Genomic DNA, 25,806 nt, shown 5'->3' with positions numbered 1-25,806 from the left:
TGAACCGAGCGCCCGAGCATCGAAATAATACAAGCAATGGTGGGCGGGAGAGGTCGTTATATGCGCACTACGGCTGAACTGGCTTGTTGTTATTGATGCGCGCTTTGCAGAAATGGTGGGTCTGATTGTCGAAAGGCTGGAATGCATTTAGTGTTTAAAAGGCAAGAGTATAACTTGGGAGATTGTTGGTAAATACAGAGGCCTTTTAGTGTTTAAAAGGCAAGAGTTTAACTTTGTTGGTAAATATACGAAGTTAACTTTCTCGTATAAATCCACTTTGGAGCATCATAGCTGGGGTTGTAGATACGTAGAATTTAGTGTTTGAAAGGCAAGAGTTTAACTTCGGAGATTGTTGTTAAATATAGAGTTAATTTGCACGAATAATTCACTTTGGAGTATATTGGTTGGGGTTATAGTTATTAGTGTTAAAAACGCAAGACTTTAACTTCGGATATTGTTGGTAAATATAGGGTTAATTTGCACGTATAAATTCACTTTAGAGCATAATGTCTGGAGGCTGTAGCTATACGTGGAATTTAGTGTTTAAAATACAAGAGTTTACGTTCGAAAAATGTTGGTAAATTAACGGAGTTGATTCAATTGGTAACACGCTGGTAAATTGCAAATAGATAAACTACATTTGTACATTGATGCTTGCTACCTAAATTATGACAAATTAATGAAAAATAGGAAACAGAGTTAATATAAATTTTTCATTAGGGCAAATAATAAATAAAGGTCCCCTTAAAATGCATAAACAGGACATGATTGACCGGAAACGTTCTCAAAACGTTTTATACTTACAAGACAAAATGGAAAAGCGTTTCGCACCTCATTGTTTAGCTTAAGTTAACATCGAGTTTAATTGTGTATTAAGCCAACAGAATATTCGGGAGCCTTTTTGATATAAGCACTGGTAATTTGTAATGAAGCAAATGCGATGTTCCGTCCTGTCATAGTTGTTTTGCTTGTCGGCGTGGTATGCTGCCACGGTAAGTAACAAACTACTTATAAAACATAGGAAAAACTATGAATAACTATATTTACGTTTTGAACAAACAATTTGTGCTAAAAAACACAGCAATTTAAAGCGGACGTGTGTATTGGCGTGAAAACGCCAATTAAAATGTGATTCACCACAGGAAGTATATAGGCATTCACGGAATTATAGAATAAGTGTTCCGCTTTGCGCATCCGCTCAGCTAAAATATTTATAAAACCATTTTGTATAACTTCAATTTGTTCAGCTTTATATTTTAAATCACAAGACAAAACAAAGCATGCACGACTACACGTAAACTAGATTTAATCAACACATATTTACCTTTTGCAACAATATGTTTGCACTGTATAGTGACATGTAAAACGCTGAACGAATGTAAATTAATCCAAAATAAACATCAATGAATCATAATGATCTATTTTTTTATTTAAACAAAACTGTTAAACATTTTAGCATTTTGGCTCTAAAGTTAAATTGCTTTAGATCTTCTCAACTGTCGTATTTTATTTTTTAATATTTGATATGAAATAAAAACTACTAATGAGACTTGGATTTGATATTGTTAAAGTATAAAAAAGTAATTTCGTTATTACCTTGTTATAAATTTACGATTTTCATCAGCAACCCAAATCAACAACACAGTATGCAACGGTAGCACACCGCCCCACGCAGTCTCCGGCAATCTGCTGGTGACCTACGACAAGGTCAACTGCACGTGGTTGATGACGCCACCGACTGATGACGTCAGCCAAGTCCTATTTGTCACGGTTGCTATGGCGACCAACCATAACAACCCGGACTGTAGCATTGCGTTTGATTTCATCGTTTTGCCAAATGGTAACAGTTTTTAACGCTGTTACACCATAGCTACAACAATACGTTTAGTTTTGTTGTTAAGATTAAACTAAGTACAAAACTTAGTAAACCGAAAATCAGTTTGTTTGTATGTAATAAAAAGATAAATTTATTTCGCTATAAAGCATCATCAGTATCTAAAAACACCAAAAAGGTTTTATGTTTTTATTAGCGTATTTTTGACTTATGTAGTGTTATGTTTTTAGATACTGAAGATGCTTTATAGCGAAATATATTTATCTTTTTATTACATACAAACAAACTGATTTTCGGTTCACTAAGTTTTGTACTTAGTTTAACCTTTACAATTGATGTGCAACCAGAATCGTTTGTTTTCACCATTCGGATTCAGGCAGATTTTGCTATTCGAAAGAATGCTTTGATTAGTTTTGTTGTTGTAAGTAAATTGCAATGCCTTTGAACAGCGAATCAATCTCAGGATTGCGTTAGGAAGTTTATTTTTTTATTTTTCTTGAATACAACTTTATGCGATCGACCACTATACCTAAGAACAAACATGGGTCCGTCAGGTTTAAAAGTTAAAAAATCAATGCCTTTCTTAGAGAGACCCTTGCATAAAAATGTTACTAATATTTCACCATAAAAGTAATAAAACATGTTATGTGGATGACAGGTAGAAATTTGGCAATTTGTTAGCACAAAAATCGGTTTTAAAGAATTTGTTTAAAAACATATGCACGGTGTTCATGTAAGATTTATGTACGTGTATTTCGTTCAAAAAGACAAGTCAAAAATAACTCCTTATCTCGTTTGGCCTCGTTTATTTAGTCCACAATGTTTTTCAGTTGTTTGTTAAAACATGGTTCCTTTCATGCTTAGATTTATTTAAACAGGAGCATATTGTTTTCTGTTACATTTTTAAGCTATGTTTCCTAAAAACATGTTTTTTTTGCTAGCATTGTTCAAACTACTCTTGCTTTTCAACCAGGTGAGAAACGTTGTACGACAGCACAAGACCTATGCCAAATCTACATATCACCATCAGTTCAACTTAACCCAACAGAACTAACCGCCAGCCACTTCGATGACGTCAGACTACAAACGTGCAGCGTCGCTTGGCAACCGGCTACGTCATGGCCCCCCAGTTTGGGGGTGCAAACCGAGACGGGCCAAATCAGAGTAAACGTGCACTACGAGTTCATTCGAGTCGAGAGACTTCTTCAAACAACAACAAGCCACGATAAAGGTAAGCGACAATCTTCTACAATATCCTCGACCGTAGAGTCGGCAACACGCGACCACAGCGTCACGCATCTTTCGCGAGCAGTAAGCGGCAACGCGGCGGCAGCAGCGAGCACAGCGCAACCAACCGACACTACGTCATATCACACAGAGATGGATGACATCACCCAAGCGAAATCGATGACGTGGGTGCTACTTCTTGCACTGGCTGTGACGTGCTTGGTTCTGTGTACGGTGCTGATCTGGATCTATCGACGCAGGCGAAAGTGAGTTGGGCTGTAAAATTTATTAAAGACTTAACAAACATCCTCGTTTTTTTTCCTGTTTACATAGATCGAAATCAGAGGGTGCACCATTCGACGACATTAACCCCTACGCCGTTCACGTGACCCCAAGTGACCGACCCCTTTCACCCAGCGGCTACTCGAACGTCGCGCTTCTCGAGCGCCCTTATGACGTCATAGACCGCGACGGCGTGCAACAAAGGCGTAAACCGCGAGTGCGAGCCAACAACTACTTGGAACCGATCCAGACGCAGGGCGCAAGCCCCTATTGTGAGATCACAGGGGAAAGTCCCAACCCGGCACCAACCGAGGGGCCTCCGTCTTTCGGAAGGGGCAACTTCTTCCTCTATGACGTAGCAAGCGATGTGACGCAACAATCGAACCCCCCACCGAAGGATTACACCCTGGCAAAGGACCCGAATGGAAACCTGCCGAAACCGGGCGATTTTTCAGGAGTGGACAGCAACGTTGTCCAGTACAGTGAGATCATCGGTCAGCCAGAAGAAGACCCCTATGTACTCCCTGATAGCCCCAGCTTTGAGTTGGTCAACTCCACGTACACCAGCAATTTGGAAATGATGCCTGGCCCTTCGCCCTACGGAGAAATAATAGGGACCTTGGAAAGCAACGGGGCTTTGAGGCGCTTCACTGAGTCAGAGGACACATACAAGTCGGTGAGGAAGAAACAAAACGCAACACCAGAACCTAAAAGTGGTTCGGAGGATAACGTTGGACTGGAACCACATAATGGAACAGCGGCAAAGTTTGAACTAAAACCGTAATTTTAAGTAAACCAAAAATGTACCAGATGTAAAAAATGGACCAGAACTAAACTTTGACCAGAACCACAATTTTTACTAAAACCATAATGTTAACTATAACCAAAAACTGAACCAAAACCTAAAACTGGATAAGAGTAAAAAAAATTGAACTAAAACCGTAAATTTAACTAGAAATAAAAAAAATGGACCGAAGGCAAAAATTGAACAACCAAAAATCTAAACTAGAATAAAAATCAGAATCAAATAATGAACTAAAACTGAAAATTAAAACAGCACAATAATGAACCAGAACCAAATAATACCTTACACACAAAAAATGGCTCACCACCAACTTATATACCAGACCGAAATTAAGAACCACAAAAATATCAATTAAAGCAAAATACTTGTTTCAACCGGTTCGTTTTTACTGTACTTAAAAAAACAAATGATAATTATTTCATATTCATCGGTTAGATTCAATGTATATAGAAGAACTAACCAATATAGACTTTTCAGAACAAATAAAAAAAATAAATGAGCACATAACTCATAATTTTACCAGAACTAAAAAATGAACTTTAACTGCGTTTAACAGTATGTAAGTATTTAAATATAGCAACATTTTGCGACGGTTATACCTTGCGAAGGCATTGTTTGCTTTATAATGCCGAAGAATGTTGTTTGTCAGTAGCATTGAAAAACGTTATAGAAATGCATTATCCCGACTTTTTACTGACGGTAACTGCAATTTTATCGTTACCGAAAATGTGATTCTTTTTTTTGACTCTTAACAACTATACTGCGTTTTTTTTAGTTCATATAATTTCGTAGGCTTTATTTTTATTTAAAGTTTTTTGTGTGTCAACAGCTGTTTGAACATAGAAATTTCTGTGTCGCTATATTTAGTCATCCAAGACGTATAGTAACAATATATATTGTAACTTCAATTAGAAGATTTGTAGCCTCTAACAATTTGTAAACAATTGCATGAACCACTGATTGTAATATCGCATGAACCGTTTATTGTACTATATAAGTTCTACGTGTTTTTCTGTATTCGCCCTACTGTGAAATGACTTGAACGACCTTTTAAAATAAAGAATATATATAGCGACGTTATGCGGATAAAATAATTATAAAATTTGATCGCTAGAGGCAGCAGAGAACCGATAAATTTACAGAGAGCTGCTTAGGAGAGCGCGGCGCCTTGCTCAAGTAATTTGCACGTTTTTTCCAGCAACCGTAAGTCCTAATGTTAGAAACAGCAAATACATCATACTGCAAAAGTTCCCACGATGAATAACTGCCTTTTCAAAGATACCAGTCAAACTACAACTTCTAAATCTAGTTAAACCCTATAATGGTTAAAGCAGATTTCGATTGAAGTGCATTTAAGAGGACAAATATTTGAACATTAATACAAAATAACTAAACATAAAACTTTAACATATTGGCTTGATGTTGTAGTTTGACGTACAATCAATATAAAAACCCATAGGTAGCATTACGTTGTCAATAAATTATAAGATAATGCCAAGAGGTTGTAGTGAGACGTAGAATGAATATTGTAGACCACATAAAAGTAGGTTGTCTTTGTGAAAGTTTTTTTTGTTTATTTTCATATGTTGTATGGGCCTTGATAACTATTCTTACGTCCAACACAGCGGTTCTAAACCAGTGGGCCATGGCTCACTGGTGGGTCATAAGAACATTTGAGGTGGGCCACAGATCAATTTAAAAAGCTAGATTTAGTTTCATTTGTGTCAAAATATTTAATTTTACCGGAATAATGGCTTGGGGAGGAATTATAAGGAATGGAAATTTATTGTTTCACCGCAAGTATCTCACTAATGCACGGTTAAATAAATGATCTGTTTTGAAATATGTCCTGCTGTGTTTTGTTCTAAACCTTTTTTTTTTTTTCTATAAAACTATTGGGCCACAGATTTTTTTTGCAACGTAAATCGGCCACGAAAGAAAAAAGGTTAAGAACCACTGGTTTAACACATCAAAGTTTTCAATAATACAGTCCCGGATAGTCTTTTACTAACGAAACGAAACAGATACATTTGTTAAAAAGTTGTCCCACTTATGACATAAGAACGGAACAAAAAAGTACGTCACAGTGCGCGTTTGTCACGCAATAAACGCTTCCGTTCGTCCCCGGCTCTCTTAGTAACTGAGAGTAGCCGAAAATACAAATTACGCGTCTACCGGTTGTTGATGCATTGTAGGCTTTTACCCTGTTGATACGGTGCATAAACAACAACAAAGCTATTACTGATTGGAATGATGGAGACAGTTAAAGAAAGATAGTAATGTATTAGTGTTTCTCCTATTGTGTGTAATTTGCGAATGCGCGCACAATGGGGAAGTATTTGCGTAGAAAATTTTGTTCCTAGTTAACTTACAGAATCAGTTGTTTATTAAGACTTGGCAAAGCAGCAAAATTAAAAATGCTATGTAAAAATAAAGATGCATTTAGTTCTGGTTTTGGTGAAAGTTATACGAATTCTACTTATACACAATGTTTAACTTCGCTAACATAGCGTTAAAATATATCCAAACTAGCATTCAGTTTATAAATTCCTAAGAAGGAATTTCAATCGTACAAGAGACAGTAGAAATGATTAGGGAATTTCGTCCGAATCTGCCAAATCATTGTCGTTAGATTGCAACTATACTGCAGTGTTAATTAGCCCGCGAAGGCAATTTATGCAAAGTGCAACTCGCCTTAATGAGGGTTCGTGATGGTAATTAGGCTGGTCCTAGTTGTCTATAGTATCATTGGACGATCGTTCCAACGAATACACAGGATAGGCAATAGGCATATTACTATATGTGCATATCTTAGCGGTTGCTTTAAGTTGCAAAATTTTAGAGGGCGTACTTATTTTGCAGTTAACTTCTATGGTTAGTATATAGGCAATAGGCATACTAATAAAATAGATGATAAAAGCTCGATATGAAACACTAAACGAGACGTTTAAGTTTAATGAACGTTTTAGTGCGCAAATATTTTAACAAGGCAAACAGTATTCCATTAAGGCTTTAAACTTAAGTTAAATGATACTAGGGACAAAATGCCATGTTAGAGAAGGAAATGTTTTGTCATTTATTTTAAACCACAGACTTTATACGTAATCAAACGAAAATTATTCATTGGAGCATAATGGGTTGAGGTATAATGAGTTAGACATAGTAAGAATATCAAAGCCCATACACAAGAAGGTATAGCATTTTATGAACGTTTCGAATATATCTATATAATTTTCATCATTAAAATAAATACAGATAATTCTGATCCTACTGCTACCTATACTTCTATATGGGCTTAGATATTCTTACTATACGAAAAACTATACAGATATTCGGCGTACTACACCATGCACTAACTTAAAAAGCATTCGCCCTGTTTCCTCAACAGAGATTATACAACACTCGAAGCTGGCAGAAAGTAAACAGGAAGAGTCGCGTTACATCTTCCGCTTTTTCGTTTCACATGATGTGGGCTGAGCACATAGTGCTATAGTGTCTGGGGCTCTATACACGCACACAGCTTTACTGTAGTAGTTTCAGGTTTATACAAATAAGGCAAGTGCATGGAACAGTTGTTCTTAAAATGGACATGATTAACTATTTAGACAAGTTTGCCAGACGGAGATGTTAAAAATGAATATATAGTGTAAAACGTTCAAAATGGTACCTACTGCTGTATCGGCTTAATTTTGAGGTGGGCCACAGAGCATTTGGAAAATTGTAAACTTGGTGAAAGTTTTAGTTTCATTTGTTAAAATATTTAGTTCATTTTGCACTACAATCTCAAGCTTCGCATTAACAGTTGCGTTACATGTGGGTTATTATAAAACGTTCTTCTTTTCACACTTTGAAGTTATTCTTGATTTCTTTTATAACAAATTTAAGCAGAACTTTAAAAAGTGAGCCACGGAATATTTTCAAAACAAAAGTGGACCACGACCATAAAAAGGTTAAGAACCGCTAAACTAAAACCTTCAACCATTATTCTCCAAACAACGACGTAATGTGCCATATTTTGCTACTATTAGCCTTTGTGGTCATTTGAGGTCAAATCATTACGTCATTCTGGAGTTGTTTTTTTCGCAAATTAATCGCATTTTTTACGTATTGTTGGCACGGACAGTGTAGAAACCCTTTTACATGTAATCTATATTATATTAAGTATATTTTAACTTAGTCATGTATACATCATATAAGTTTTTTTAATATATCTTGCGGTCGCACAGCTTTAAAAGTCAGTTCTGCATGTTCAATATAAAACTATTTTCGAAGATACGATCGATACAACTTATTTTGGAAGATATAAATACAGTGTTATTATCTAATTCTATTTCGACAGTTACGACAAACGAAATGCAAGTTATTGTCAAATTAATGTTTATAAACTACACTATTTTTACGTTTTTAGGTTACATTTAAAATACTTCCATAGATATGAAACAAGGACAATGGATTATTACTGTTCTACAGTTGTTATTCATAGGTAAGGAAACTAGTATTCAACGCAGATATTCAGTAAGGACAAATCTAATAATATTTTGGTGAGGGTACATATACGGACGTTTTAAAAATTAGAGCGTTGCTGAATGAATAATAGCTACTTCCTATTATATTTACATGTGTGATCGTTTGACAAAGAATAACACCATTAACAATTTATCAATGCGCTTTTTAAAATCATTGATTACGTTTTTTCGCTGTGGGATTTAGGATATTTCTATGGGCGAAAAAATATTCCAGCGTTGTTATTGTGTTAATTTTAGCAAGTTGCATTATATTAATTTATGTTTAGCGTTGGACCGACAAAACGATACATTAAAATACGTTCATTAGGGTTTACAACCATCGATTACGTTTTTTGACCTGTCGGGTATGTCGAAACGTGATTTATTCCGCCAAACGGTGCCATGCGTCACTTGTTTTGTAGGTGTACGACCGGAAATAAGCAAGCGTGTAATGACAAAACAGTAACCTTTGCTACATCAATGTTACTATCACGCCAAACACCAAACCGAAAACATATATTCACGCCGCCCAGTTAAACTGCAGTAAGAAAATTCAATAAAAAAAAATCAGAAAAATAACAAAACTTATATAGAGTAACAAAAATGGCGATTAACCATTAAAAGAATTCTTCGACAAAAAATTGGGAAATATAATGGTAGGCTACATATCTTATCGATCATTCGACATAGTGAATGTATCTTGACACTGACATTAGGGTTCCACAAAATGGGGATAACACAAACGAGTTTTGGGGGTCGCGAATGTGTCCACATCAATTTTACGCCTTTTTTTATTTATTTATTTATTTATTTTTTTTTAAGGGTTATTTCACATAAAATTATTTTTTCCCTGAGATTTGCAAATGCAAAACAAATGTGAAAATCAAAACCCGTGAGCTACCCATTTACTTCAACAAATTTGTTGCAGAGTATAAATACGATAAGGTTGAGTGCTAACTGTCAAATGTTTGCGGAAAGTTGTAATAATGTGAGTAGTAAAGAAGTTTTGGAAACCCTGTTTTAGACCACTACTGGGGCGCACATATCACGCCTAGAGCGACCTCGAGGTCTCTGACTCAGAGTGCAAAAACCCAAAAAGAGATGACACATTTCGATGTGCAATGTAGAACAACGCGAAGAACAATTGCAAAGATGTTGCGTCGAAACTAACGCATCTGACGTAATTTCCCGTACAACAATTTTCAAATCATCGGGTCCAACAGTCACGGGGCGCTTTACGAGGCTTAAAATGAATAACTGTTAAGAACTTATAAGTCATGATACAGTCATAAAGTAGAACGACAAAGCCTAAGGCGGAAATAGGGGAAATTTTGTTAAAATGATCATTGCGTTACGTTTAAGGCGTGGCCGACTTTTTAAACTTTTTTATCATTTAGTCTACTTTTTCTAATTGTTTTAAGGAGACCAATTTTTTTTAAACCAACGCCAGGGCTCAAAATAAGGTAAAAAACAACATGTCTTTTTTATGGTTAAAAATATATTGAAAATAACTCACATTATTATCCTTATCTGTTCGGTAGTTAATAACAAACTATACGCTTTGTTTACAACTGGTATTTGCCCCAAACTATACCTTTAGTTTGAGCTAATTTGGAACGACCGAAAATAAGCAAGCGTGTAATGACAAAACAGTAACCTGTGCTACATCAATGTTACCATCACATTTTGTAATGAAACGTTATAATGACTTGAATTACGGGTACAGGGATTTTCAAAATAACTTGTTTAAAAGAATGTTTGAAAAGCGGTTAAAAAACAAGTTCGATATTATCCAAAAAGTAACCAAACAACCATGGCTCTCTTTAAATTTCTCGCACTAATTGATGAAAACACACCCATTTATTGTAACTTATTCGGCAAAATGGCCAAGTCAAGTAAACAAAACAAAAAACATTAACTACAATGCACTTAAGGCAAGTCATTAACTTAAGTTAAGATAACATTGCTTGCAATCAATTTGACAAGGATTTAAGTCATTCCCAAATAACTTGTTCATAACACTGTTTGTTACAAAAGGCAGTTGTAAAGCAATTCAAATGTAATAAAAACATGCAAAAGACAACTGAAGTTTTGTTTTTAGTTCCAGCACTCTGCCTCGACAGTGTGGTAGACGTGTTCGAGGCGAAAAGTGCCCGTGCGATTTACAAGGCACAAATCGGCTCGATATGGGAACCTGAAGCACCTGCTGGAAGCGACTTCTACGTACTTGGCCAGTTCGCTCACAACAACGGTTCGAATCCCGTCGGCGACAAGCATCTTTTCGTCGGAAGGTAATGATTTTAACTTGTGGGGTTCGAGTGAGAGTTTATTTATAGTCGGCGACTCGTCTATAGTTTTGTTTGGCTGTGGCAACGTTTTATCGAAATCACGCTAGCACTGTTTTTGTTTCCGAAAATACACTTATACACTTGTTACTGGTATTAATCTAATATATTTTTGTGTGCATCAAGATTTTCTCAAAACATGAAGTAAAACCATTACGATTAATGTTTTTTGTGGATCAATTTTTCTATGCAGCAGAACAAAGCAAGCATTTTAAACTGGAAATGTAAACTTTTGTTCTGGTGTGGTCCCACCTATATGAATGGGGAGCTATATAAAAGCAAAATACAAAGTTCAGAAATTAATTCTGCTGATTTTAATGAGCTCATACCTTAATAAAAAAAAGGCCAACAATCGACATACTCATTTCTTTTAGGGCGCATGAAATGAGTAGCATTAAAAAATGCTAAACAAATACAAAGTTTTTTCGAATATGTTCACTGGTAAACGTGAACATCATCCCAATATAAACCAGTCGTTTATTTCAGATCTGTGAACGGCAGCTTGGCAGAACCGGTGGAACTGTACGGCAAGTGGCAGATGCTCGAGGATAAGCTCTACATCTGGTCGATGCGGTGTCCCGAAGGTTATGTTAGCTTGGGATCTGTAGGCGCACCTAACGCTACACAGCCTGATAAGAGCAAATATAGATGCGTGAAGAGAGAAGCTACCTCCGTGGCGTACAGGAAGGGTGTTTTGTAGTGAGTATAACACAAAATATCCAATGTATAATATTGTATACTGATATCACAAAAGCTTCTCTGAAGAAAATGCTAAAAAAACAATAACCTATTTTGAAGAAAAAAATCCCTTTTTTTAATGAAGATTTAAAGTAGGCTAATGGTCTCATATTTAACACTGTATGATTTGTAAATAAATGATGCTAGTTCATATATTCTACGGTAACTTGATTTTTTTGATTATTTTTGTTTTTAGCCGAAATACCCTAATACGGAGAATAGTGTTCAGCATTAAAATATGTTTTTACACTAAAGAGCAGAATTCCCACCTACATAATGTTGAAAATGAATAAAGACTTGTGTACAACCTCCTCAAAACCATTTTTTATATATGTATGACCTTAGATCTATCTGCGTCTTACTGCCATCTCTAACCACCAATTAATACACATATTAGCAATTTAATACACGTATCAGCTTTGCTGGAGTATTCTGCTGTTACTGATCAGGAATTACGGTCGACATTTATCTTGCAAGGGTCAGGGTGATTTCCATCATCACATATTCAGGGCAACATTAATACATATATATTATTAGTTCAAGCGGCGACGGACACAAGCTTTCGACAATTACATCGCACAGCGGATGGCAGAGCGAGTTCTACATACTAACTTACCCTATGGTGACCAACTACAGAATAAGGGCCTACACCTTAAAGTGGTGGAACGGTAAGCCAAGCAAACATAGAAATGTCGTGATTTTACTTCGCGTGTTGTTGGCCGTGGTGTGTTACATTCCCTGATGAAGGCTATCTAGATAGTTAGCCGAAACGTTGGACAAGCAATTAAATACCAGAAGAACTTATTTTAGTATATACCATGCCTGGTTACAACATCCTATTTATTGAACGTTGGATACGTATTTTCTGGAAGTATAAATATCCGATATTTTCAAATTTTACATAATAAATCTTATGCAACAAAAAGTTGGCACAAAAGCTAACCGGCAATAACGCGTATTCAGCATTTAGTTGCGGAAACGTTTCATGTTTTAAACGCGTTGTACGGAGGCCAGTAGCACATGTAAACACGCACTGTGTTATACCACAAACCGGTTGTGGTAAACAAATACTGCCGTTCACGCGAAACCTGACTCCAATATTAACTTGTAAAGGTAAAAAATACGAAAAAATATGGAAAATAACGGGTTTAAGAAAAAGATCTACCGATCATATAAGGCAGTTGTTAAAATACAGTTTGAAACGTTATAAGGTATTTTTTAAACTTTGAAATCCATATTTTAATTTGTGAAATGTGGTATACGACACCAAACACTAGTTACTTATATTTAAAGTTCTTATGGTTGATTTCACAAAAAAAAAGAATTATATACTGTATATTAAAACCGTGAAATGAGCCAATATCATAGTCAAACACTAGAGTTGTTATGTAAAAAGATTAGAAACGTTTGGGGAATCTATCTTTGAACACTTATGTTGGAAAGTTGTGATACTGATAACAATTTGAACCAGAAGAAACCAAATGCTGTCCACATGCGCTATTCACACTTAGCATTAAACGGTAGAGGTGATTTGCATGACTGTTTTAAATATATTCATTACACGAGTGGGTTTACTTCCTTTCCAGTTGTGACAAAAACGAAGCGGATAGCAGTGGCTGCCACCTCCACAACACAAACCTCAACCACGACCAGCTCTACTAATACCCCTGCTAGTAGAAAACCTCCTATAGTGCAAGGTAAGTCATATGTGTATGTGCGTGAATTTTAATGTGTATAGCATCGAGTAAACTATAGTTAAGCATAGGTTTAAAATGGACGAAATACGACCGCATTCGTGAGTCCTAAATTGTGAAGTTGGGGGCATTTAGTAATTTACAGGAATTTTGTAAACCTACATTTAAAGAGTCTTTGATCTTTAAGCACGCTGATAGTGTTGTCAAGAATAAACAAACTTTGACCGCTGTGAAATAGGTTATAAAAGCAGGTCTCTTAAAAGAGTATATGGGCCAAATAGAGGTAATTGAATCATTTTAGCAAAAAAGAAATATACAACAAAATACTTATTTTTAAGATGCTTTGCTCAATTGCTAATTATAAAGTACATCTAACGTGAATGACGTCACAATATTTGTTATGTGCGGTCACAAAGTAATGGGTTATATTATGACGTAATGGGTTATATTATGACGTAACAGGCGTATTGTCAGCGTTACAATAAAAGTATGAAAGGTCATAAGGGGTTACTAAAGGTTACTTAAAAACAGACTCACCATCACAAAATCAACGTTAACAAGAAAAGCATTTTACAAATATTCTTTAACAAGATTCAAAGGCAGATTTAATGCTGACCGTCTGGAGAATAGTTAAACGTGACGGCAATGCATTTGCACTAGAGGTCAGAATTTCAGCTAGGCGCTTGTAAATTTTTCTGATCGTGTGGGTCGCACGTCAACTTATAAGCGACAACCTTTCACGCACTTTAGGAGCACGGCCAGTTGCATGTCGAGATGGTGGGTTGGCAAGAGGTTAACTACCTAAGGCGTAAATTCAAGGGGAAATTCTACGTAGGACACATTTTATGCAGATTCGAAAGGCAAAAATCCTTTTTCTGTTTTTTTTTCGAAACTTTCTCACTAAAAGGCCTACGATCGAACTGCCGCAAATTAAAAAACTATAACGTATTTTTGTCCTAATCACCACAGCGCAGAGTACCTCACGGCGTCACAAAAATACCCTGGTTTGGCCTTTCTTCAAAAAGTGCCTTTCGAAAGGAAAAAAATGACAAACGGTCTTTTTAAATGGCATCCTAGTCAGAGGTGACATTTTCAAAGTGGAAAACTAGGACAGTCTGGCAAAATCGAAAACTGACCTTTCTTACGTTGAAGGTTTCTCGCAAAAAAACGACACTTTATAATCGCTAAAATTCCGTCGCAAAAATCCACTCGAAAAGGGCAACGACGTGACTTGCACAGGATGTTTAATAAAGCACGGCTAAAAGTACCGGGATCGACTTTTACGTTTTTTCTGTTTTGCAGAAAAGAACATGGAGCTGAAAATAGCGATTGCATTCATCGTGGGATCTGCTCTACTTGTCATTATTGTACTTGTGTGTTGTGTAAGGTAAGTAGTGCTTTAAACTGTTTAAACTGTTTATGCATCTTGCAATTGCACCACACCCTATTATGTTCAATGTTTAGATATTTTAGTCTGTTATATCAGGTGCACAGGTTTATTTTTGCCATTCACGAAAGTTCAATATTTTACCATACGTTTTAACTCGTCACTAGCATTTAAATAGTCTGTGTTGGCATCAAACAAAGTACCGGGTAACAATTTGGCTATTTTCTTTGCACCTAAACTGATTGTTTTGACAACCTGGACAGCCCATATCGTCTACCATCTGCACAGTCCGAGATGCAATCGCACACCTTTGGGTCATAGCCACAATCAGACCATTCGCCACAAAAACTTTCCCGTTGTTATACAGCAACAACCGCAACGAATAAGATAGCGTTGGCACAGTTCAACAATCAAAGAAAAACTTAAAGTTAAAAAAAAATCATATATAAAAGTGGTTTAAAATATACAAAAGGTGTGTTAGTAAATATGAGTATTATATTAACGTTTTATTAAATGTAAGCGGCTACAACGCGTTTGAAAAGGAATTTAAAGCCGGAAGAAATACGAAATATATTCAGGCCATGTTAGAAATAACAAATTCAAGTGGGCATCCAATTTAGGCATTTTATACATCTTCCTAACTTGGCAAGTTCAATAATTAACACTTGTACAAAACAGCCAAAAATATGTCTATTGTTATTTAATTTACGGGCTGCACGCTAAGGCTTTAAATTTTTATTTTATCAATTTTACAAGAAACGAATGCCCAAATATTCCCTTGGTTCGTGTCTCGGCATTGCGCCTAATCTAATGTCAACCACTTTAACCCAGGTACCGTCGACAAATCATGAAGGTAGCGCCATCTAGCGCCAACACGACCACGGTGACGACGACCACTGGGAGTGAGTACGAGATCGCCCGCTTCGTGGGAAGTGGCAGGCGAGAGCGGCCTGAGAACCCGGAAGCGGAAGTAAAGGAAAATATCCTGTACGGAGAAAGCCACTGGGAAAGAGAGACGAAGGACAACGTTCTGTACACAAGCGGAGAGTCTGACTATGCGTTCGCCAGAGACATGAACCCGTATTCTATGGCGGACTCGCCAAACCACGATTACGAGAACATTTACGCCGTTCCTGGAATGGCCTAGAACCTAGATTAAGCAACAAGTGGCCAGTTTATTAGCTGGCTTTTTTTCCTGACGATATTTCTGAACGTTTTTCTGAAGAGATGACCTAGTCATACAAATGAATGTTAGTGACTGCGCGGAGATTTAACCAAAATGGTTCGAGAAGTACAAAATTACTACGCGGGTTTAAAGAATGCCTAGATTAGAAGCAACAAGTGACCAGTTTATAAACTGGCTTTTTCCTGCCTATATATGACACGTTTTTCTGAAAAGATGACCTAGTCACACAAATAATATTTAGTAACGGAAGTTTAACTAATTGGTTTGAAAAAAAAAACTACTACGCGGTTCAAAGAACGACGTTGAAGCAACCATTATCCAGTGAAAGACGACCCACTCTGTTTGATTTTTTCATGAAGATAAGGTTACCAAGACACTTAACAAAATGCGTTAAAATGTCATTTTTCTTGCTCATTTTACAAAACATTTTTCTAAAACAGAAGTGACCTATGGCTATTCTAACAACGTATGATTGCACATCAACGAAGTGACACTGAAAAAACTTACATATAGATTGGTAGAAGGTGTATCAACAAGTGAAATTCTGTGGGAACGTATTTCTAGCACAACACAATTTTAAGGCTTGAATGATAGATACCCGTCACAATCGTTGCTACGTCATAACGCAGTGACGTCACTTTTTTTCAATAACAGGTCATATTTTGAGCGACACACGTAGAGTAGTTTACGTTCGTTTAACATGTTATGCATTGAAACACATGAAAAAGCAATGCATATGTTGTTGATCATATTTTGTATTAGACACTTGTCTTTAACTTTATTTTTGATTGCATTTTTTTTTCATAGTATGAGCACACAAGCGTATCATGTAAACGCGATTTGTAATTTTACTTATTTTCGTATTTTATTTTTAATAAAACTTCGGATAACGCACACAAGCTGTAAAGTTTCTTTGCCTTTGGCACCTATAAAGCATGTTACTCACTCTTTTCAACAACAAAGCGATTAGGACTTTAGACAGGAAAGGCAAATTTACCTGCAAGTAAGTTACATGCAGATTTCGCGTGTTTATGTGCCCAGCAAAGACCACTATGCGAGCGCTAAACTATAACATGTTGAGGAGTTTTGTACGAAAGCGTTATGGAGTTAACTAAGGTTATTGTGCCCGTTTTGGCAGGTAAGAATTGGTGAAGATATATTATTAAAACTTTTCGTACATGTTCTTTTATTATAAAATTTTGTATTAGTTAAATTCAAATTATTTGAGAATACAGCAAGGCGTTAAATGAAATGTCTAAGTCAGAATGTACCCTACTTCCTGATGAAGACGTTCTGTGTAGCACGTCGAAACGTCGATCTATTATATACATACTTACTATTGGATAAGACATAATCGAACGGACAGAGTTGTCTTGGTTGTGCCAATAAAAAGTGTGCATTAAAACAAATCCAGTTGTTTTTAAATTTGAACAACCTTAACGACCACGATTTTATCTAGACCCTAGTATTTGTTTACCTAGACACTTGTAAGCGATAAAACCTTTGCAAAGAGGTGAAACTCAGCTTTGAAATTGTTACCATACTTTTCAGTTTTAAATCTGATCGAAGCTAAACTCGAAAAGCTCACAGTGCCTGGACGGGCTGTAATAACTGAAACTGAGTTTACCATTTGGGAAGCCAATGCACCTAATGGCTACAGTATGGTTGGCCAACATTTTCAAAGAGAAGCTTACCGAGATAAAGCAAGAGTAGAAATGGTTGTTGTGAAAGGGTAAAAATGTAGATCAATGTGTTTCTTATCTTTAAAATGTTTTGTAACCGCGAGATCTTGTTTTTAGCCGTTAAAATGGCGAATGTAGCATCAAACTCTTACGAATGCCCAAAGGAAAACTTAAAATTTATAAACGTTTCTATAAAACATAAAACATACGAACAAACAATATTACCTTAGTTCTTGTTTAGTTACAATTAAATCCGTAATAATAATTCTGGCAAAGTCGTGAAAGCCAGAAACAAATCATCTCATTTTGTTTTTTCATTTGAAGAGAAGAAAACGTCGACATTAGAAGACTATTTGGATTAACAAGTAGCTACCAGGATAACGAAACAGGGGTTGGATTCTGGTTGCCAGACTGTGGTGTTGGGCCATTTGAAGCGCTTGGCTATATCGCATGCAAAATTGTACCAGGCCAACCGCTTAACGTCAGTCGATACAGATGCGTCAATAGGAAATATCTGCTTACAGCTGAACTGGGAATTCCACAATGGCAATCAAGGTAGTCAACCAAGTAATTTTAGACTTTTTAAGCGAACATGACAAAACTTAATACATAACTCCTGATAGGTTACCTTTATCTGCAGTTAACGTAGTTATTTTTTGGCCGAGGCAATTCTTAATTCACTGACGTTTAGCAGAAAATTGTGTTTTTAGGAAATTAAACTTACAAAATTTTCGTTTTTAAAATCTGTTTTAAAAATAAAGCAATTAAAGTCGTCATTTATTCAGAAGGATTTTTTTTGCAAAAGTAAAACCAATATTAAGAGTGAACTTTATTGTAAAAAAATCATCAAGTTTTAATTTATTAAGAACACTGTTTAGCTTGTAACGCCAAAAATATGAGTAAACCTTTGTAGCCGACTCTTTACGATTTAACATGATACAAGTCCGGTATTTTTTTACGTTTAAGATCTGCCGGCCGGCCAGACTTCTTCGTATCAAACGTGCTTCAAGCTCAAAACTACAACGACAGTTTCTTCTACGTCTATAGCATACCCAACTCAACATTAACAAGGCAGTATTTCACCTTGCAAAGAAGCATTTTCACTCTGCAACATTCGGACATCAAACCATCAGGTATGTCGTACGTCAACATAGTGGTATATAAAAGAGTGTATGTTTATTGCATCCCAAACCATTGGTAGCAGGTTTCACCCGTATAAACCTTTAGTTTTATTGCTCAAAAATAATGGTTGTGCATACACTCTGGTCTCTGGTGCATTCAGTTTATTTAGTATGTTTTTCGTGTAATATGGGTTTTTTTTCACTGAAATTAGAGACCTAAACGGTTAACATGTTCCCTATTATTTGCACAGGTAAAACAACGTTGAAAGTTGTGCTTGGTCTATTTGTGACCGAAACAATATTCGTTGTGATCTTGCTCATGAGTTTACGGAAAAGGTAAGATGCTACATTTATTCATAACAAAATTATGACAACGTTATGTGTTTGTTTTGTTAATAAGCACGAACTCATATATCAATTCCAAAAAAAATAAAAAATAACTTTTTTAGGTGGCGTCGTCCACGAAAGCGGTGTTATTTCGAAAATGACACAGATACGGAAAACGTCACTGTTTTAAGCAATCTTTACGATGACACCTCGCCTCGTTACATTAAAGTCTCAGAAATCAAAACCAACCAAACCTTTCTTTTTTCACCGAGGTCTATGATGCCTCTGCCCAGCCAAAAAAGCCTAAAAAATGACGAAGTTTTCACAGAAGGAATAAACTACATTAAATCGGCCAGAAACAGCGAAGATTTTGACTCGGTTTCAATGTACGACAATATTTCAGAGAAAGATGATAGTGAGCCAATATATTTAGATCTCAATAATCCACTTCCAATTCCACGACCTTGAAACTTTTAAAGGTCAATAAAGAGCACGCTGTATGTTAACAACGATTGTTAAATCACACAAAAATTCGACCCTTAATGTTGTTTTTTTCATGTAAAAAAATAGAGAAAAAACTTCTTAATTACGATTTACATTATCTACGTATGACATTGTTCTTATTTTGTTACAGTACAGCAAATGTTTTCTCAGTCGTTACATACAAAATCTATGTAACATACTGTTTTGCTATGTAAATAGGTACAACATATTTTTTACTGCATGACATAAAATATCAACGTTGTGTATTGTTCTTGAATTATGAAAGTACAGCAAAATAGTTCTCTGTCAATATATACAACATATCCACTGTACAAATTTTGCATATATCTTGTAATAAAATAAGTTCGATTGCAACACAAATCTGGTTACTACAACGATATCTGCCTGCATTATAATATAAAGCAATAAACAAAACAAACAACCACATGCATCATAACTATTTAGCAGACAAAGACGCTCATACATCTTTTCAATACACAACTTGGCTCTTCACTAAACTATGAGTTCGTTTTTAAGGTTATGATAAACTGTTCTCTTAAGGTTGCTTGGAAAAAAATCTGACACTAAAAACAGATTCCACACAACCTGACTCTAAAACTAGCTGTAAATAAGCTGGAAACTATCCAGACCACAACACAAAATACACACATACACTACGCAGGGCTCAAACTGTCTTGGACAAAAAAAAAAGATCTGTGTCAGGTTAAGCAATTACTTCAGTTTATAGCTAAAAAAACAGGGATATTTAGACGATTTTTCCAGCTTATATTGTAAGAGTTGGCCAAATTGAAGACTTATTAAAATACAGCATTTTTTTACATTATAGAATTTTTTTTTACGATTTAAAAAGGAATTTTAAGCAAAAGTTGTATTTCAGGAGCAAAAACTTTTTATTTTCAAGAAAAAAATTCTGTTGCGCTTCAAAATCACATTTTCGCCTTTAAATTTCGAGCCCTCCGTAATGCAGTCAAACACAAGTCACACCTGCACCAACCAACCAATCATATTCGTCACAATATTCAATCGTCTCTTACTTGGATCACGGTCACTGCGCGTGTGACGTCATCAAGGTATACGTCAGTGGTGGCTCGAAGAGATTTCTCGAAGGCGAGGAGCCAGCCGGTGAATCGCTCAACCGTGTCGGCGTACATCACGTGACTTCCAAGGGCGGCGGCGACGATTCGCTTGCGGTCGGCGAACTGCTGGGGGAGGCTTTCCAAAAGGCATTCCTGGAATAAAACAGATGGGTTAATCAAAACATTGAACATAAAAGGAGTATAAAATAAATTCTTTCCAAATGGCATTCCTAGGAAAATATTTGTAATAATAAAAACCTTGAAAATAAATTTTAACTTTCATTTAATGCCCCGTAAGGTTTTTAATAATGGCTCGTGGAAAAAGGCTTGATCAAAACCTATAAAACAATAATAATTTCAACTTTATTTTATAACTGGGAAAAGGTTTTGTGTCACAGTACAAAAATATAAATACCATAGCACTGATCTTTGTGAGAAGTAGATCCGAATCGGTTTCAACGAATTGCGAAAGATCCTCGGCTTGGTCTTTCAACGCAGACGCAGATTGCTGAGCATAAAACAAAACAGTAATTGTAATTCGCCATGCAGTTTGACCATGCGATTATAGGTTTTAAAAGATGGTAAGCTAAAGGTATTTTCAGTAGTTATTACTAGGATGGGCAGTGTTTTCTTCTTTAAAGCATTAAATACTTCACAAAGACAAAAAAACACGATTAAGTAAAACTTCCAGTGACACTTAGTTGCATACCTGATATGCTGGCACAGCGTTGCAAAGCTTGTCAGCTGTTTCAAGTTCATTCACCAGCTTGGTTTGGTCACCAGGTAGCGCCCCAGAGACCTCACTAACGATTTTTTCGCATCTGAAGAAAAAAAAAACGATTTCAGGTTGATTTTCAATGGCTATGTTTATATCCTTAGATGTAAAAAGCAAAACAATTGCTTCAGTTGGCGGTTTGGCCAAACTCGAAGGCGTCTTAGTCGCACAAACTAAACTGTTTTACCCCAAACAAGTTGCCAATGCTCGTTGAAATAGAAGAGGGGCAAAATAATGTTCAGCGATTTTTTAAAACAAGAAAATTAATTTGATCGAAACACGACCATTTGAGCATAAAATAGCAACTGTCAGTATCGGATTGTGCTACAGAGTTTCGGACATACCTATAATCCATTTCGATGAATTTTTAAGTATTACCATATTTTCCATATCAAATTTATTTTCGTAGTTTTTTTGAAAAAAAACGATTTTTTTAACACAATTTTTAGGACAAAAATATTTTTTTATTTAATTTTGTTTAAAGATATTAACTGTTTCCCTGCAATTTTCGCTTACTTTTCGATGAACTGCCTCACCACCCCGACGTCCTTTTCATATCGCTGCCAAGCTCTCAGCGCTTCGTCCAAAAGCTTCGAGCGCGCCTTCACCTTCTGTATGACGTCATTATACCTGTAGAACACGAAGACAATCAGATGATTATTATGCAATTCAGATAAGCAGGTGCTGCTGTGTTTTAGTTGATTTTTGTAAGTAAAACATATTTAAAAAGATAAAACATGGAAAAAGAGAAAAACATTAAGGACAAAGAAGCGCTTAATAATTAATAAATAATTAATAATAAAATTAGCTAAAAAGGGAGCACAAAAGAGCAAAATCACCGGTAATACAAACATCCACTGTCAGTAAGGTAAACTGGTCCACCGCCATTCAACGGCAAATAAATAAATAAAGCAAAAAAACAGGTTCATGCTTTTATTGGCATGCGTTCAAACGAAACCAACCTTGAACGTACTGATATAGCACAACAATTCATCATATGATTTCTTTGGAAAAGATGCGAACAAATATTTGTTTAGTGTTCAAAACATATTTAGTTCATTAAGGAACTTTATTATATGCCATTCTGCATTTTTCACCATTTCACAAAATGCAATTTAAAATCCGAAAAAAATAAACACCACAAATCACCTGTTTTGTAGCTTCTTGTATACATCATTAGCGCTCCGCGAATCTTTAAGCAACTTCGATTCAGACTGGAGCGTTGTGAGTCCCAACCTGACCTGCTCCAACCCGTGTGAAAACTTCAGGTGCGCGTCCTTCCGGTCTGTGACGTCATCCGAGCTCGAACACGCCTCCAGCGGCGCTTCCAGCTGAGTTTGAGCGTTTTCGAGGAATTCGTCTAACTGCCGCTGCGTGGCGTCAAACTTATCCTGGTGACTCAGGTGCTCGCCCAGGCTGCTTACTAGCGCCTCCACACGGGCGTGCGCCTGCAATTTGTGACGTCACAATTAGCTTTGTGCGATGTTGTTTTTTGAAAAACTGAATCTGTCATTATGTGCATGACGGAAATAAACTATTAAAGGCAAATCGTGAAGTAAAAAGAGAGGTACACTATACACTGATCTGTAATATAGCTGAAAAATTAATTTGCAAAGGGGATTAAATTTTGACTTTGAAATTATGTTAGGTTGAAGGCTTTAGTTGCTATTTTTTAAGCCTTCAAAAATCGACAAAAAATAACCCTGGCTGAAAAATGTTTTCAAACCTTCGAAAAAAATGCTAAGAATTTGGACTTACTTAGCATCTTTGTGTAGTTGTAAAATACCAAAACAAGAAACATTAACTTTGATTTGAATACTAGAAGTACAAAGAACGTTAAACGATAAGTTTGAGTAAAGCATGTGGCCAAAGATGTAAATTAAATGTTCACATATAATTTTATACCAAATATTGTAGCCTTAAAAAAAAGGAGAAATATTGACAAAAATGGCATTTAAAATGCGTTTTCCGAACACAGCGAAGAAAAAAAACAATGCATTAGCAAAACCAGTCTAACTCGTAAAAGCTTTGCGCAAAACTCCAACTGTTAAAAACTAATAAGACCCATCTAAATCGTGTAGCCCAATAAAGTCACATTCCTAATCTATCAACACACGAACATCATCTTACCTGTTTCCATTTTCCTCTCACAGTAGTCAGCTTAGCGTCCAGTGTGGTCGGACTCACGAGTCCTTCGATGGAAGAGCATCGCTCCTCCAGCTCCAACAGCTCCTGCTCCTTGCTCCTCACTGCTCCGGAGGACTCCTGGGCGCGAGAGAAGAGCACCTCGGCACTCTCATCCGATTGCTCGATCTCAGATATCTGGAGAAGACAGAAAACATGAGTGTATGCGTGATTGGTTTCTATCACTGTTTTTACGTCATTTTGGATTTAAGTCATTCGCTATACCCAAGTCAGGTCAAGTCATTTAAAAATAACTTAAAATTATACCATTTGCAAAATAACCCAAATCAAAATGCATTCATTGTCAAGATGACTCAAGTCCAATTCAGTAAGTAATTAAAGTACATTTCATCTTATCCAAAGATTTATGTATCTACACAAATAAGTCGCAATAACCCAGTGGCGTCTTTCTGTGTATGATTTGTCTTACCACCATAATTAATACCATCTTATAGCTGGTTAATACGTCGGAATGTCAAAAGTTTAATAGATAAAAAATTACCATGAAATCGTTACTGTACCTGTGGCTGTGTTAACAATTTATTTATTGTTTAAGTATGATTGTATGCGTTTATTTAATTGGTGGACAATACGAGGAATTTTAGATGTATTTCGCTTTTAAAGCCTAAAGTAGATACTACGCGTTTGGCGATAGTTTATAATGTAGTTTAGGAAATAAACTAAATACCTATATGAAATACAAGTGTGCGGTACACTTAATAATAACTTTTCATAATAAAAAGGATAAGAAACCAATAAAATCTGATTATCCTCAGTATAGTTGCTGCAGAAAGAATGTTTCTCCATTTCAATTCAACAGTAGCGTTTTATTTGGTTACCTTGCTGTTAAGTTGTTTAATGAAGTCTCGCAATACAAACAGCCGAGTGAAGTCCATATTAAAGTTTAAAGCCTCGCGTCAGACCAAGAAATGCCATCGCAGGGAAAGTTGTTACATTGAAACGAAAGTCGCTTATCTTATACACCTATATAGCTGCCTGTGCCTACAATATGAATTATTTTTAACTGATTGTTTGCTGTATTACATCAGCATGAAAATACAATGGGTACAAAAATATTCCAAACAAAATAAAGATTCGGATGGTCAATAAAGATCCTGAAAATAATTCTACATATTTGGAACTTATGTAAAATATTTTTTGACTACCTTAATAAAATGTACTTTAATAAGCTTATATTAGTATATGGTCAACCAAAATGAACTACTTGTGTTTTTCGTCTGCGCGGACTAAAAAAAAATCCTAACATTTTAAATACTAGACTAGCTGCGAAAACGCATATGTAGTTTAATGTTTAGGCTAAAAACTTTTTTATTCGATAAAAAAGCAAGGACAAGTGCTAAATCTGCGATTCAAAGTACCCAGTTGTCATCACAGCACACCACTGCTTCAATACACACAACCTCCCTATTGCTTTATTACTTAATCCGTAAGCTGACTTTAAATTATGCCAAGGATTGTTATTACGCCTTGAATACCAACCCAAGGGTTTTGATATTCTTACTATACGACTTACTAAAACCTAAATAAGAAACAACTGCCACTACAAACAAACCAATACGTAAATGTACAAAAGAACGCATAACAGGATAATACCAGGACAAGCTTGATAACAAAAAATCAAGCTAGCAACTTTAAATCACACAAATTTAAGCAATCAAAGCAATATGCTTTAATTCAATTCACACCCTAACTGAATACTCATAAAGATCTTTTACAAACAATTTGACCGCAGTTAACACCGTCAGGTGGCAGTATAAACTACTATCACCATGGAGACCGCATTTCTGACACTAAACTTTGCTCAACAAACAAGCAAAGGGCGAATATAACTTGATAAGCGACCTCAAAATAAACACCTATATGCCATATGTAAACCATTTAAGAGTAGGTTGTGCAGATTGTAGGGTTTGTTAACGCACTAGTTTATAAAACGTGTTTTTTCGCACTAGTTTATAAACGTGTTTAGCTATTGGTAGTTTGCTTATCATGGTTTATAAATGTAGGTACGCACGGGATAGACTTGAGCAGATTAATCGAGATTTAAAGGGCATGTTGTCCAAATTAAACAAAGCAACTAAAAATAGACAAAAAAATCACAGGGGTTCATAAACGT

At 35.9% G+C, this 25,806-nt stretch overlaps 3 protein-coding genes across 6 annotated transcripts in view; 2 read left to right on the top strand and 1 right to left on the bottom strand.

Annotated features, from left to right (window-relative positions):
* Window positions 1-25,806, bottom strand: part of LOC146141129 (nesprin-1-like) — a 340,733-nt gene that overhangs the window by 277,746 nt on the left and 37,181 nt on the right. Inside the window, exons 34-39 of the mRNA XM_083392820.1 lie at window positions 23,619-23,810; window positions 22,638-22,936; window positions 22,005-22,118; window positions 21,423-21,534; window positions 21,129-21,221; window positions 20,672-20,866 (exon numbers count right to left, since the gene is read on the bottom strand). Of these exons, the coding sequence (XP_083248946.1) occupies window positions 20,672-20,866; window positions 21,129-21,221; window positions 21,423-21,534; window positions 22,005-22,118; window positions 22,638-22,936; window positions 23,619-23,810 (1,005 nt within the window). The remainder of the gene's footprint in view (window positions 1-20,671; window positions 20,867-21,128; window positions 21,222-21,422; window positions 21,535-22,004; window positions 22,119-22,637; window positions 22,937-23,618; window positions 23,811-25,806) is intronic.
* LOC146141132 (uncharacterized) lies at window positions 607-5,217 on the top strand. 4 transcript variants are annotated; one of them, XM_083391375.1, is made up of 5 exons: window positions 607-992; window positions 1,625-1,840; window positions 2,808-3,065; window positions 3,213-3,327; window positions 3,395-5,217. In XM_083391375.1, exons 1-5 carry the CDS (start codon window positions 941-943, stop codon window positions 4,125-4,127), a joined length of 1,374 nt encoding a protein of 457 aa, XP_083247501.1. In that variant the 5' UTR covers window positions 607-940; the 3' UTR covers window positions 4,128-5,217. The 4 variants fall into 4 exon arrangements, with proteins under 4 accessions (XP_083247501.1, XP_083247500.1, XP_083247499.1 ...); XM_083391374.1 differs by having other exon boundaries at window positions 3,147-3,327; XM_083391373.1 differs by having other exon boundaries at window positions 2,808-3,327.
* LOC146141131 (uncharacterized) lies at window positions 10,724-16,889 on the top strand. Its single transcript, XM_083391552.1, has 6 exons — window positions 10,724-10,944; window positions 11,485-11,697; window positions 12,274-12,404; window positions 13,323-13,433; window positions 14,733-14,817; window positions 15,649-16,889. The coding sequence occupies exons 1-6, from the start codon at window positions 10,724-10,726 to the stop codon at window positions 15,962-15,964; spliced, it is 1,077 nt and encodes a 358-aa protein (XP_083247678.1). The 3' UTR covers window positions 15,965-16,889.

This window comes from Ascidiella aspersa, chromosome 6 (genome assembly GCF_963924565.1).
Source record: "Ascidiella aspersa chromosome 6, kaAscAspe10.2, whole genome shotgun sequence".
NCBI lineage: Eukaryota > Metazoa > Chordata > Ascidiacea > Phlebobranchia > Ascidiidae > Ascidiella > Ascidiella aspersa.
This window is presented reverse-complemented; position numbering and strand designations above follow the sequence as displayed.

What these genes read in the sequence shown, in the direction of transcription:
- LOC146141132 (XM_083391373.1), top strand. Translation starts at nt 941, where the DNA reads ATGTTCCGTCCTGTCATAGTTGTTTTGCTTGTCGGCGTGGTATGCTGC. An exon ending in CGGCGTGGTATGCTGCCACG is followed by an intron (nt 993 to 1,624) that starts GTAAGTAACAAA and finishes GATTTTCATCAG; the next exon opens with CAACCCAAATCAACAACACA. An exon ending in ATCTATCGACGCAGGCGAAA is followed by an intron (nt 3,328 to 3,394) that starts GTGAGTTGGGCT and finishes CTGTTTACATAG; the next exon opens with ATCGAAATCAGAGGGTGCAC.
- LOC146141131 (XM_083391552.1), top strand. Translation starts at nt 10,724, where the DNA reads ATGCAAAAGACAACTGAAGTTTTGTTTTTAGTTCCAGCACTCTGCCTC. An exon ending in AAGCATCTTTTCGTCGGAAG is followed by an intron (nt 10,945 to 11,484) that starts GTAATGATTTTA and finishes CGTTTATTTCAG; the next exon opens with ATCTGTGAACGGCAGCTTGG. An exon ending in AAAACCTCCTATAGTGCAAG is followed by an intron (nt 13,434 to 14,732) that starts GTAAGTCATATG and finishes TCTGTTTTGCAG; the next exon opens with AAAAGAACATGGAGCTGAAA.